This window comes from Protobothrops mucrosquamatus, unplaced genomic scaffold, assembly GCF_001527695.2.
Source record: "Protobothrops mucrosquamatus isolate PMUCROS unplaced genomic scaffold, P.Mucros_1.0 scaffold1484, whole genome shotgun sequence".
In the NCBI taxonomy this organism is placed as follows: Eukaryota; Metazoa; Chordata; class Lepidosauria; order Squamata; family Viperidae; genus Protobothrops; species Protobothrops mucrosquamatus.
Window position 1 is genome coordinate 244,302 of NW_015387661.1, and position 14,856 is coordinate 259,157.

Sequence of the window (14,856 nt, forward strand, 5' to 3'; positions counted from 1 at the left end):
GAAATAGTTGGGGTGCTGAGGGGGTAATCCACTGTAGTTAATCCTGCCATCTCAGATAGGACTTCATCTAGAACCCTTTTGCAGCTGGGCAAAGAACCTCTTGTCCACAGCTTCCCCCTGCGGATCCAGCAGGCGCCAAAGGTCCAGGAAGTCTTCCAAGTGTGCCCCTCGATAACCACTGCCACAAAGCTGCATTGGCTGCCAATTGATCCCCAAGTGCAGTTCAAGGTGCTGGTTATTATTTCTAAATCCCTTTATGGCACTAGGACAGGATATCTGAGATATGTTCATTAGATTATTTTAGTCTGGACTGTCTGTGTGATTCAACGTTTTCAGTTGTTTTTATGCTTTCCCTAGTTAGGTACGCTGTCCAGAGTCAACTGAGGTTGGACAGCCAATAAATGTAAACAAAAAAAGAAACAAATAATTTGCAGAGCTGCTCCATCAGACAGCACAACCCTATCCAGAGACAACATAGGGGGCATGGAAGATTAATATGCATCTATATATTTATACAAACAATAAAGGGAGTGCAGTAAAGTCTAAATTTGTAGAAGACAGCTGCATGTGTGCTAGCCCTACTATTTACATCTCTATCTTGCAAGCACTCTCTTTCCTGCACCACCCATATTTCTTTTGGCTTCTACATGCTCAAATGAGAGATTTATTCATGTTTGCTAGAATGCAAAAATATCACCTATGTGATCTCAGAAGCATATAAAGCACTGCCTCTGATTCTGTGCAGAGCATTACTCATCGTCAGGTGAATAATATATACATCATAGTTCTTAGATGAATAACATTTGGAGAAAGAGCTAGAGAGGCAATGGGGTGTTAAAAAATCAAAGGTAGGTACAGTGCACACAGTCTCCTCATACTTTAGCCCTTGTTTATTAGAAGTGTTTAAAGAAGATTTTTATTATACATGAACTGGCCAGCAGAGAACTTCTGGGAAATAATTATATGACATCTACAAAGATGTAACTAATTATATGAAACACAATTATGATATAATGAGGAGCTCCTTCACATTTAAGATCATATATTAGATTTGTGGTGTGGTAGCTTAGGAAAGCTGATGAGCCTGTAATGTACTCTTTCAGCATGATTTATGCCACAGACATGCTTTACAAAATTAGAGAGTCGGATTTCAATCTTCAGGGTATTGTTTAGTAATTCTGAATATACTGATTCTAAAAACCTTGCAAATAATAAGGCTGCCTGCCACTTTAATTAGCTTTCTTCAACTGTTTATTTGCTTATTTCTTAATATAAGAAAGCAAGGCTCTGACTTCATTATAAAAGGAGAGTATTTTGGAATTGATTATTTTTAGTTAAATTGATACTAGTATAAACAGATGTAACTTTTACAATTAATGCAAGCATAATGGTGAGGCTGAAGCTAATTTATGTACAGTACAAAATTTAATTTAGTATAAGATTATGATTCCTGACACATTGGCTGCATCCATTGCAATATACTTACCTTGGTTACCGAACAAATCCTTTTTCTAGATTCAAATAGATAGAACATTAACTAACTTAAAAGGCTGGGTTTACAGGAGATGCTACATTGGTAAAAGTCCTAAATGCTTATACCAGCATATTGTTCAATTGTGATTGTCAAGCTTTCACTGAACTGAACACAACTAGGATGTGCAGCATAACAATGGTTGTGCATCATCTATACTCAGGCAAGGATCTCCTACTTAGCTGACTTCTTTATATCTATACCTATACTGACACTACCATCTCTATCCCTATACTTCCAGCTACATTCATAGAAGTAGAAAATTACTATATATGTGATCTCATTATCTTAACCTCCATCACCCTACCTTTAATCTTATTTGTATATATTTAGATCTTATCAAACTACAAATCATTCAGATCTCTTAAATATATATCATGATTTATGGATTCTATCTATACCCATATAGTTCTTGAATACTTTCTGTGAAGATAGAGTCACCTTGTGGTGAGATAGGTGGCAAACAAATCGTGTAAATAAATAAATTTGTAAGAGTTTTAGTACAGTATAAAGAGGCATACTTTCAGTAAACCATTTTTTCAGCTTTCCATAGAATAAAACCATATATTGGTTTTTTAGCTGGCAGAAAAGAACATAAATTGTGCTGTTACCATGACTGAGTTCTCAAATGCTTTCAACTTTTAAACCAGGAATTTATAATTTACTCTTTTCTGTTCAGATTTATTTGTAAACTTCATCAATGGTACTGGATTTAAAATTATGGTAATACCTGAAAATATTTGTTAGCTTTTCCATAGTGAGCCTTAGCTACTTTGACAAGCGATAATCAGCACTGCTATGCTTTTAAACAAAGGTACACCCCCAGTTAAGAACACTGATAAATTTTTCAGAATAATAATCAAAAGGGATTAAATTATTGCAAATTAGGTATTGATGAATATGACAGTTTTGTTTTCTGCCTCCCATGTTTTCATTCTTTAGCTCATCTTATTTCTTCAGCTTAAATATTTTTATTACAGAAAATACTTGCATTTCTGTATTTAGTGTGTATATGTGTATATGTGTGTGTGTATACAGAGAGAGAGAGGGAAAAAGAGAGAGAGAGAGAGAGAGAGAGAGAGAATATTTGAAGATGATTTGGAAGATGTTCGCTAGATTTCATGTATGTACTGTAATCAGCCTATATATAAGGTGCAGTTATTGAAACAGTTACATTAGGATAACGCATCTTTATTTAGAGTTACACAGAAGGCTGGAAAATATATAAGCAAACAGGATGCTTTAATTAGAAGCAGAGAGTATTGTGCTCGCATGAGGCAGCTTCTCCTGTTTTAAGTCAGATCTTATAGCTGTCAATTTTATAACAGCACTGAATGAATTTGTTAAAGGTATGTATAAGTAGGTTTTCCTTTGTTCTTTTTATCTCCTTTCCTTATAGCTTTCTATTTGAATGAAGAGTTCTGGAGAACATCTGAAAGCTTGCACATTTTTGTGTGTAATGTTGCTTGTTGCTTTTCAATTACAGATTTTGGATTCAACTTCCAAATGTTTGTCCAAGTTGCTGGGAAATCTAATTCTGAAAGGGAAGCCAAGTAAGACACAAGCTAATAATAACAGACAAGAATAAATGCTGAAGAAATGGCTTTTTCTTAATCTGTCATCCAAGAAAGTTCAGAAATACTTTGCTGATTCAACAGTGACCTGAGAAGAGATCACACGTAACAATATCCAACTGAAATAAGAATTTACATTAAATGCTATGGGCTAGACATATACAGTATGTAATAACTTATAAAGGAGAAAGGCTATACTTAGCACAATTACACACAGAGTAAAAGAGAGTGAAATTAATTCTCTGAATAAGGGATCTAACTTTTGAGAATCATGATGACCTCATTTCAAACAGCAGTTTTAGCACTCAATCATCATATGGCAAGCAATGGAAACTACAGCTGAGATATTTGTGTTTTAAATAGCTCATTGATTTTAAACTGCATCCATCTGCAACACTATACTTGAATTATTTACAACAAACCAAGATGGATTCTTCAGTCAACACTTATTTAGCTTTAAATATATTGTTGCAAATCAGGACTGTTAATTCAACATTATTTTATTTATCTCCTTATGTGTTGCAAAATTGTTTGAAGGTAAAAGTGAAAACACACAATTTTGAATTTAATTTGATGTTGTTTTTAGGTTCAGGGACCAGTTAAACAATTCCACTCCGTTATTGCTAACAACTAATATAAAGAAGCATGATATTCTCTCTCTCTCTCTCTCTCTCTCTCTCTCTCTCTCTCTCTCTCTCTCTCTCTCTCTCTCTCTCTGTGTGTGTGTGTGTGTGTGTGTGTGTGTGTGTGTAAAGAGATCTATTTCATAAATCACACATCAACATTTTTAGCTTGTCATGGAAACAAATATCCACATGTTGGCCAATGAATACTAATCAACTATAACATGCTTGAAAAATTAGTCAATATGGTACTGACAAATCAATTTGTTTTAAAAAGGAATATTTAGTAATTAAAGATATTTATTATATGGGGCACCATCATTTTCTATAGGCTCATAACACCAATACGTAGCAGGAATACTTATCATGGAATGAAATACAGTGTGACATATTACACAAGTAATGGAAAATATTTGGTTTAGATCTTAATGTGGAGTCCTTGGTGCTCTCTGGGCCTGGCTCTTACATTTTAATGTGGGGTTTTTTTGCTTAGCTCTTTCATCTCTTATCCTTTGTGATTTTTAGAATAAAAAATAATGGAAGACACAAAATTGAGCTTCTTAATAGTGCTCAGTGTATAAATTCACATTATGATGTTGAATTATTATCTTGTTTAAAACGTTTCCTTTTCTCAGTGTTTTAGAAGAAAATGTGCATGAGCACATCTTACACCATATTATGTGTAAATTTCCACGATGTGGGAAATTTAGAGATATATGGACATATCATAAGTCATATCCCAAGCCTGTACCCTTTTAAATAAATAGAAGAAATGTAACCACTGTTTATTTAATTTCTACACCCCCAATCTCCCAATGTTTCTTTGTTTACAACAATTTAACCTTACTGAGTTCCATCCTTCCATGCATACACATTGATTGTGAATAACATAATCTTTTGACTAAGATTTAGATGAGCTTTTCAGACTTAAAAAATAAGATTCTTGATCATTATTAATATAGTCAAGATTAATATTAATTAGTACAAACTATTATGGGACAAAACCTGCATCTAATGCATCTCCTGCATTATATAACTAAAATAGGAACTTGATTTTCTTTTTCATTATGTTTAGAATATGATCACCACATTTTTGATTGATAAGGAATGAGAAGATCTATTGCCAGGATCAATCAAGAAGTGGTACGCAGTAATAAAACAGTTGATGATCAGCCCTCAAAGTGATCATCCAAGGAGTCCTTAAATGCTAAAATTCTTTTATTCAAGGCAACCAAATATGTGAGTTGGCATAGAAAATGGGATGCTCCTTATAACTAGTGTTAAGTACAAAGTAAGCATGTCAGACTAACATTTGTTCATAGTTCCATGCACATAGTTCCTTTCCAATGTGCAAGAGTTTAATACAAAATCCTAAATCTTACAAAAGAAAAAAAAATCACTGTGCAATTCAAAGTTTTAATGGCATATGAAATCCAAGTTCTCATAATGTAATTAATTAAATGTTGGTTTACATTTGACTGCATTTGTTTTCCAACAGCATAGTGATTTATAAAATATTCAGGAGAATGGACAACTGTAACCAGCCTCAGTGATACTAAAATAATAAAACATTTAACATCAAATAGATATAATTCTGTCATTTCATTATTAAATTGTGATGTTGCACATAAGTATGTAAAGGATGGAATTTCTATTACATCACTACAAATGTTTCATTGCTCCCCTTTTCCCATCTCCCTCGCATTCAGGAAACATATCTCTCTGACTCATTTTTCCAATCATATTTCATTGGAGAAATTCAATGTAGCAAGTCTCCTATTCTCAAAAAACTAAGCTAAGATTATATTGTCCTTTTCCTTGCCCTTTGCCTTTGTTAAACCTACAGGACCACAAGTAATGAAGAAAAGAAGAGAAAGCTGGGGAAAGCTGAGGGCTCATTTGAAAGCTTTTGACCATACTTGTAGGTCAGCTGTAAAGGAGAATCTGGAAATGAAAGAGCACCATAAAAATTCAAAATGGGCCCAAATCTTACATGACTTCTTTACTGCTGATTTTCTACTTCCTTGTGACTTGATAACTACAGTGAAATGAAGGTCTGAAATTGAAAGCAGAAAAGGAAATTGTCTGTGAAGGACTGACTCATTAGGTAATGAGCTGAAAACACATAGGGTGAATTTGATGATGGACCAAATATGGAGGTCATTACACTGAGATAATCTTTAACCATGCACTAAAAGCAGACTGTCAGTGTCAGCAGCACTTCTGCCGCTGATATCTAAAGCATGACAACAACCAAAAGCAATATTTTATTAATTGATTTGTTTAGCATTTACTCTCACAGTGTTTGCTAAAATTGCAAATCACTTTATAAAACTGACCATTTTGCAGCAGTATTAAAGCCCACAAGTAACAATGTCAGTTTGCAGATGTATTAAGTACAGCTTTTTATATTAACCATTATATGTGACTGATAACTGTTAAATTTGTCCCATTTCACCCTAACATGCAAAATTATTAAAATTATTTGTAGAATATAGTTTAAAATATGAAATCTTATAGTACTTTTTGTAACAAAAAATTTAAGCCGACCTTCCTTAACAGCAGTCTGCTGCCAATTTTTCTTTTTTTCCAAAATTTAAGTCAGTATCTAAGACTTTCATTTAATATTCTGATATATACACAACAAAATGCATTACTTTGAAAGACTAGAAGAGTCTTGCAAAATATCAGCCTATTGGACAACCATATTTATATCTACTAGATGAGAGATATCTATTTCTATGTTTATTTAAGGTGGAATTCTCAAAATGCAGAGCATGGAACTTATAGCAGCCTCAATAACAGAAGTCAAATTAAGCCAAGGTCAGGAACTAGAGAAAATGCCATTGTGAAAGAGAGAGAGAGAGAGAGGGAGGGAGGGAGGGAGGGAGGGAGGGAGGGAGGAAGGAAGGAAGGAAAGAAGGAAAGAAGGAAGGAAGGAAGGAAGGAGATACATATTAGCAATTGTTCAGGTTTTGAATTGGGCTAATTGGATATTCAGTCCAAGTATCAATGGTTCCACCAGCACAACATTTTTTCTCAGGGAAAAGTGAAAGGGACTTATGTGAGCAGATCAACTTGAGGCATGCCGCCTTTAATGTTTCATAATGATGTCACAAAACAATAAACCAAGCTAAATGCAGGGGAAATTATTTCAGAATGAAAAAAGAAATGAAAACCAAAGTTCCCTGCTTAAGCAATAGAATGTGGATACAGTGTCATCTGAATGAAGGATTTAGAGCACCTTTTGAAGCCTCAGCCAACCCAAGGAACAAATGACCCTTTGAGATTTTAAGAAGGCAAGGTGGACAAAGCAAGTTTATAATCGTTTACAATACAATAATTTGGACAGCCATTTCTGGAAAGTGCTTGTAAATTCAAGCTACTTTGAAATGTCTAATGACTGATTTCGCTCAGTTAAGCAATAAAGCTGCTTGACTGACCTCAGGGTCTGACAGGTTAATCTATTCTGACCTTTGCTTTATTCTATAATGATGCTGAAAGATCACTTGAATAATTCACTGTCAGTCAACAATGGCTCTGTATTTCCCCTTTGGCAAGCAGAGGAGTCAAATGTGACTCAATGCCAGATTTTCAGAACTATATGGGATACTACTAAGACTATTTTGTTCCAGGCAGTGAAATAAAACAAATTGCTTCTTCCACACCTCTTCATTCCAGCTCCCCTTCTCTATTGCTTGCAGTTTAGAATAACAAACAGCCAAAGCAAATTTCTACCATCCAAGTAACAATACATTTATAAAAGTGTGAAACCCTTAGGGACAAACAAATGGAAAAAGCTGCATATTGTTGTTTTGCTTGTGGGTTTTTATGCAAATTAGCTAAAATATGAAACCTGTTAATTAGAAATAGTATGTAGCTCTCCTTTATCTACAACAACACCTATTCTGTGTTTGCACAGAAATTAATGACACCAGAATTTTATTCCATGTTTCTGTGGAATATAGGACCAGTCCCACAAAACAAATATCTATCAAAGTCTAATAGTGTCAGGAGATTGATTACATATCATCAAGACAATGTTAATTCTTAAATGACAATATAGCTATACCCTTAGCACACTGTTCTCTTGCAAAACAGGGGAACATAATTTGGAACATAATGTGCCCAGAATGTGATAATTTGAACTTGATAATTTTTCCCTTGAGATAGAGCCCTAGAGTGATTTTTTTATTTCATTTTTTGGCCATGGCTGTCCATAATATTCTCATGAGTCTTCTCCAACATCAAAATTCAAATCATAAATACTCTTCCTATCCTGCTTCTTCAAACTCCATCTTTTACTTCCCTAGACTATCACAGGGAGCATATTATCAAGGAACTGTTCTTTGTAGATATAGACATATCATGGTATCAGAATATCTTTTCCAAGGTCTTCATTGCTAGTTACCCTTAGTAGTCTGCAGGATATTTTGTGGCTGGCAGTTCCTTTACTGTTGATAGTCAATCAAAAAAGCAGAAACTACCCACCACTTCAACAGTTTTGTTGTCACTTCTGATTGCTGTACCCATTGCCACTAATTTGCTCTTTTTTATATTTATATTTTTTATATTTAATCCTGCCTTCTTCTGCTCTTGGCAATCAGTTTCCACATTCACCCTAAGTTTGTTTGTGTGTGTGTGTGTGTGTGTGTGTGTCCATTCTGCAGGTTTTTCTACTTCTCTGTCAATGAAGTTCAACGCTTCAAAGTGATTCCTGATTTTTTTTTTATGAAAATAGTGGATATAGGCTCAAGATTACATTGTGGTAACCAGTTAGCTTTTTTTTTCATTTTCTTTTTTAGCTTGACTTGGAACTTGCACATGATCTTTTCATGTTGTTCTATATGTTCGCTGTTGTAAATGACTTCTTGTACCTTCTCATAATATAATGTAGTCAGTTTGATATCATTCAACCACCTCTTTTTTTGCATCAGTGGTTGAAACGGAAATTTGGATAACCATCATAATAAAGGTGTGCCTGCAACATTTAATTGATATTATTCAATTACAGACAGCATTATACCAATGTACTGTCCTAGTCATATCCTTCCTCATGATGAAAATGTGCCATTCCATTTTTGTTTTTCATGTCTTGAATAATAATCAGTGTATTTTGGACGGAACATGTCCGATTCCAGTTCATTGAAGCCTAAAATATCAGTGTGTAGATTGTTCATTTCATTTGCACTGTGTTGAATTTCCCTGTGTTCATGCTTCCTATGTTCTACCTTCCCTCTGTGGTTGCCTTTGCAGCTTGGGTTTTCTTTTCCTGCATAGCAACATCAGCAACTAGATTTTATTCTAGCACTATTATCCGTTCTTCCTCAGTATCATACTGAGTGCCTTCCTATCTGAAGGGCCCATCGTTCTTCCTATCAAAAGGATCTATCTATATTATTCATCATTTTTAGATGGTCTACCTATGTGGTTTCCTTGATAAAATACAGAAGTGTTTATCATTGCCTTCTCCGAGACAGTGTGAAATAATGACTTTGCCATTATCACTTAAGTGAACATTTACCTCCAACAACTTCATACATTGCTGCTGCCCACCATAGAAGCCTGCTTGCTTTAGCTGGATAGTCAGGTTGACCTTCATACCTTGAGTGACTCTGTGAGAATTTATAGGCTTGGTGTGCACTCTCAACATTTTTCACTTATCCCTCCCAGGAATATCCCCTTGCCACAATAAGGCAGCATAGAAGAACTGGGTGCAGGGAATGAAGGACACGCTTTATAAATACAAGTAATATAATTTGTTGTATTCTTTTCAAAAAAAATAAAGAGAGTTTTGTCACAGGCTCCCTTAAAATTGTACTTTATCATTAGGTAAAAAATGTACTTCATTTTAATGCTTTCATCATACTATAATGCTAAAAGTATTAAAATGATAGGTAACAAAGCATTGCCTTAACCACCATTCCTAAAACCACAGTTCTAGATATATAATATTGCATATTTAAACAAGACTTCTATGTTTAGAAGTGCATCTATGAATACTGGGGACTGATGACAATGTTAGAGAACTGTTTCTTTTATATCATATTTTTAGGTTTCCACCCTGATACTGCTCCAAAAATCTTTTAAAATTAGGCTTTCTCCCAAGCCTTGGGAAATGGTAGTTGTAGAGCCTTTGTTGTGTTTTTGTAATATATGTAGTATATTTTGTCCAGACAATCATAATCACATCTGTTCTTTTTATTTATTCTTTTAAAGGATAAGCCACCCATTGTCACTTTGGAGTCAGGCATCCTTTCAAATCAATCAATCTGGTTAGCATGACCATGTTGGAAGAAGAGATATAGCAAACATGATTTTAAACATTTAAATAAATGGAAAAAATTTATCATGTCAGCGTTCCTACCTTGAAAAGCTGTAATGTGACCAACAATCATATATTTCAGTTCAAAATTTAGAGTCTGAGTGTTCTCTATCCTCTCTCTTCTAACAGCTGCTTGATAATTTTCTTCCATTTTCTTAGTGCAGCATGTTGGTGATTTGTGTTGGCAAATCTGTAAACTGGAATCTGTACCCAAAAAAAAATGAAAATTTATTTAGTAACACCAGTAAAGACCAAGATCTTTTATTAGCAAAGTAATATTGTGTTATCAAAGAATAAAGAATTCATACTCTATTCACTGCTTAAGCACTGAATATCTATCCAGTGAGATTGCTCTATGTGGTGAAATCTAATCTTTCAGGGGCTGGGGAAAATATTTGAGAGTACGTGAACTGAGAAATACAACTGTATGTGCATGTGACTTTTTTTTTTACTCTAATTAGAGTGACACAACCATCATAATGCAGCCTAATTGTGCTAGTAATTGCAAATTGTTCATAAATACGTGGCCCAATTTTGTTCATTGGAGGTCTTAGCTCAGTATTTTAACAGGTAGTATCATCTCCTGCTAGATTATGCTAACATGTAATGTATAGCAGGAATCTTACAAACTTTATCCAGAGCACAACATCAAGTTCTTTTTCATTTTAAGTTAAATTCTCCATAACTTAAAGTATTGGTTTTGACATATATGGCTACTCTTTTTATTACAGAATTTTAAATCCATATGGTGGGCACTGAAATAAACAAAGCAGTATTAATAAATAGTACAAAACAGACTATGTAACCTTTCTTCATCCCAAGACTGTATATCATGAAGACATGGAATTTCTGCAGGTGTTCCCACCTATGCATCTCACACTGGGTTTGATGAAAATATTTATCTTCAGGAAAACTATTAATCACTATACAAAAAACAGAAGAAACCGTGACACAGAGACCCTAGCAGCAGTTGGTTGCTAAGATTCCTTGCCCCATTAATTTCTTGGACAAACACATAGAACGTTGAAGAGAATATCTACAGACTAAGGCCTACATGTAGCAAAAAGATTGCTCCTAAATAGAATGTAATAAAGCTTTTGTATGACAAAGACCACAATATAAAACAAAGAGTATTTAAAGACAAAACATAGAACAAGCCACATTCCCAGTTTAATTTCTTGAGGTCACCATAATACTGTGAATATAAAAAGTTTGATTCTTCAGTACTAGCTTTGGAAAATAATATTTCACTAATATACTCCAATATAAACTATTTTTGCACTCAGTCTGCTGTTGAAAATTATCGCTCTCACAAAATTAGAGATGGGCAGCTATATGAATTTAATAAATAAAAATAAATGCATAAATTAGCAATAATTTGAAAAAGGCCACAATTTATACTGTGAAACTTAATGCATAGCATACCACGACAGATAGAATAGGTACACAGGGAAAGAAGATGAGGAAAGAAGAAAATCCAGACAGCAGAATAACTGAATGGCACATTGCATATTACCACTCAGAGGAATTCATACCAGATTTCAAGCTGCGGGCACATCTGTACACCAGCTTGCAAAGCTGCTGGGTCAATGCATTCAGTGACCCACCTTTCTGCAGATGCTGTCTTTGGAGCCAGATTAAACTATCCAAAGCAGCTAACTTGAATGAAGACCTTTTTTGTAGTGGAAAGCTTCCCAAAGAAAGGCAAATCAGTTGGCTCTCTAAGATCTCTAAGATCTATATTCTCTAAGAATATATATTAGTACTGAAATTGGACAACCAAAATCTACTAGAAGTGGAAGTCAAAATCACTCAATATGCACCTTGAATGAAAATAAATATTTAAATGCAAACATGTCACTCTTTTATTAGAAATAACATCATCAAAATATAAAATCGCAATTGTTGGTTCACAAAATAGAGTCTGTCACTGTCAATTTTCAGTTATGCTAAGCAAATAATTCATATTTCTAAATACATTTTTGAGATATAAAAAAACCAGACCAAGATAAATCACTTTAGACTTTTTTCTGTCTTTAATATAACATATTAGCTGTACAATTCAACTGAAAAACACTGAAATATTTTAAGGGAAATAAAATAATAATAAAATTAACAATAATGTGATTGCATAAGTGTGCACACCCTTTATAAGTAGGGATGTGTCTGGGTTCAGAATTAACCAATCACATTTAAACTGATGTTAAATAATGCACACCTGCCATGCATTAAAGTAATTCTGACCAAGCCCATATAAAGTTCAGCTGTTCTAGTAGGATTGACTCGTTGCTTCTTACAGCAGAAAGGTATGGTCTGCAAACAGTTCACAAAGAATCAAACAGGTCTAATTGTTGGAAGGTATCAGTCAGCAGAAATAGAAAAAAAAATTCAACAGTGAAGACTGTTGTCAGCGAGTGGAAAAAATATGGCACAACAGTGACACTATCAAGAACTGGATGTCTAGCCAAAATTGATCACAAAACAAGAAGAAAACTGACCCAAGAGACCCTCAGCAACATTAAAGGGGCTGCAGGAAACTTTGGCAAGTACTGATTGTGTACTACATGTGTTGTCAACAATCTTCCATATTCTTCCTATATCTGGGCTGTGAGGTAGGTTGGCAAGACGTAAACCTTTTCTTACAAAGAAAAACATATAGGTCCAGCCACATTTTGCAAAAGCCTACATTAAGTCTTACAAAAGCATATGGGAAAATGTATTATGGACTGATGAGACCAAGGTTGAAATTTTTGGCCATAATTCCAAAAAGTATGTTTGGTGCAAAAACAACACTGTGCATCACCAAAGGTACACTGTACAGCAGGGGTCTTCAAACTTGGCCCTTTTATGACTTGTGGACTTCAACTCCCAGAATTCCTCAGCCAGGCAAACAAACAGGTCACACAAACAGATCACAATAATTGTTTCTCAAAAAAATCTGGTAAACTGTTTTTCAAAAAATTGAATCTTGCAGCTAATAACTACTTCCACAAAAAATCTAGTAAGCTAGTAAGTTTTGACACAGAATAAAATAATGAAGGTACTTGTATGAGAAATATAAGATAAATATTGAAAATTCAGTAGATTTGTATAAAAATTAGACAAGCAGATTATTTTTAGTTTTAGTTTCTGTTGAAAACTAATATGTTACTATTGGAATCTTATTTTTTTTTAAAAAAAAAAATAGTTTTGATCAGCCATCTGACTGCTACTCCATATCTTAACAATTGTGATTTGGGGAAAATATTCTAATATTTTGAGAAAAATTGGAAGAGAATAGGGAGCTAATTATAGAATCTTGTTGTAGCCATATTACATCAGCATTATCTATGTATCAGCCTTTTCCAATCCTGCTACAGTGCTCCAATTTCTTTGTGAAGGTACCGGAGATGGAAGAAAACAGGCTTCTGAGTGAGCCATTGTGCAATTTAGCCTGGAGTTTGGATTGAATCCAATTTTTATTTGAATGCTAAAAAACAGGACAAAATGCTTCTAGACTTCAGTCTTACGATTTCTTTAAAGGATGATATGCAACATTTTCTACTATATGGATTTTTTGCAGAAAAAGAAGAGATAAAATAGTAGAAAGAGAACAATATCTTCACTTTTCATAAAATTCAGGGAATGTGAAAGAAGAGTATATGATAAAGAATGCAATTAAGGAATTGCTGAATTATCTGCTATTCACTTTCTGAGTAGTACTGTCTATTTCTGCTGTCATCCAAAAATTCAACAATATATAGAGAGAATACAGGGTTTGCATATTTCCTTTCAGAATCACTTTCTGAAACTGCTTGTTAACTGCTTTTTGTCTATTAAGAACCTTGAGGCATAAAGTTTCATTATGTTACATCAGGAAATCTCCTTCAAACCTTAACAAAATGTTTTTTATGTAAGTTTAAGGGCTTAACTATTTTGCAATAAACTGCAGTAGGACAATTAAATATGGATTTTGTAAAGTTATAAACAGACTAAGGGGCTAGATAGATTTGAAATAAGATTTTGAAATTAATTACAATAATAGTTCCTGTAGGACAATGTCTTTGCCTGGGGGGGGAAAATTAAGACTTTGAAATTAAATACAAGAAATCTTCCTGTGGGAAAATAATGTTGATTGAGAGAAAAAAAAACCAAAATGGTTGAATGTTATTCACTAAAGGGAACCAGAAAGAAATAAAAGGTATAATTATAGAAGAAGAAATTTACTAATACAGATGAAGCAAATTATTTTAACTTGGGATGAATTCAAATATATTTGAATATCTTTGGGCCCAATGCCCAAAGAAGTTACTTTTAAGATTGTGTACTATCCCAAAACTGGATATTAAAAGAAGTTAGAGAGGAGGGGCATTCTTTACTAGGTAAGGTTGAGGCAGATTCAAATGTGGATTTAGAAATAACAGTTTACAAGAATGATTTGGATAAAAATGTTAAACTATATTTACAAAATAAACTGGCTGGTGTCTAAATAATTAGTATAAACCAGGAAAGTGATGTGGATAACTTTTTCACTTTGGATTCACAAAAGACGTGTTAAAGTTTTGAAGGACTTTCTGAAAAGATACAAAGAGAAAAGAAATCAAGACCTGGAACACTCTTTAAAGGGTATAAAGAATTACTGGATAATCGAGGAAATCTCAAGTCAAGAAAAGAATTGGAGGAACAAAGAATACTCATAGATTGGTGGCCATATTTACAAATTCAGTCTAGACATAACAGGGATAGGCAAGAACATGAAATTAGTCAGACCCCACACCAACTTGATAAAATTCTAATAAGTAAGGAAGGAAAACTATTATCAAA

General features: G+C 33.9%; 1 protein-coding gene across 1 annotated transcript in view; it reads right to left on the reverse strand.

The window, feature by feature from the left end:
- Window positions 1–14,856, reverse strand: part of LOC107293037 (glypican-5-like) — a 222,156-nt gene that overhangs the window by 176,053 nt on the left and 31,247 nt on the right. Inside the window, exon 2 of the mRNA XM_015822166.2 lies at window positions 10,096–10,257. Within this exon, the coding sequence (XP_015677652.2) occupies window positions 10,096–10,257 (162 nt within the window). The remainder of the gene's footprint in view (window positions 1–10,095; window positions 10,258–14,856) is intronic.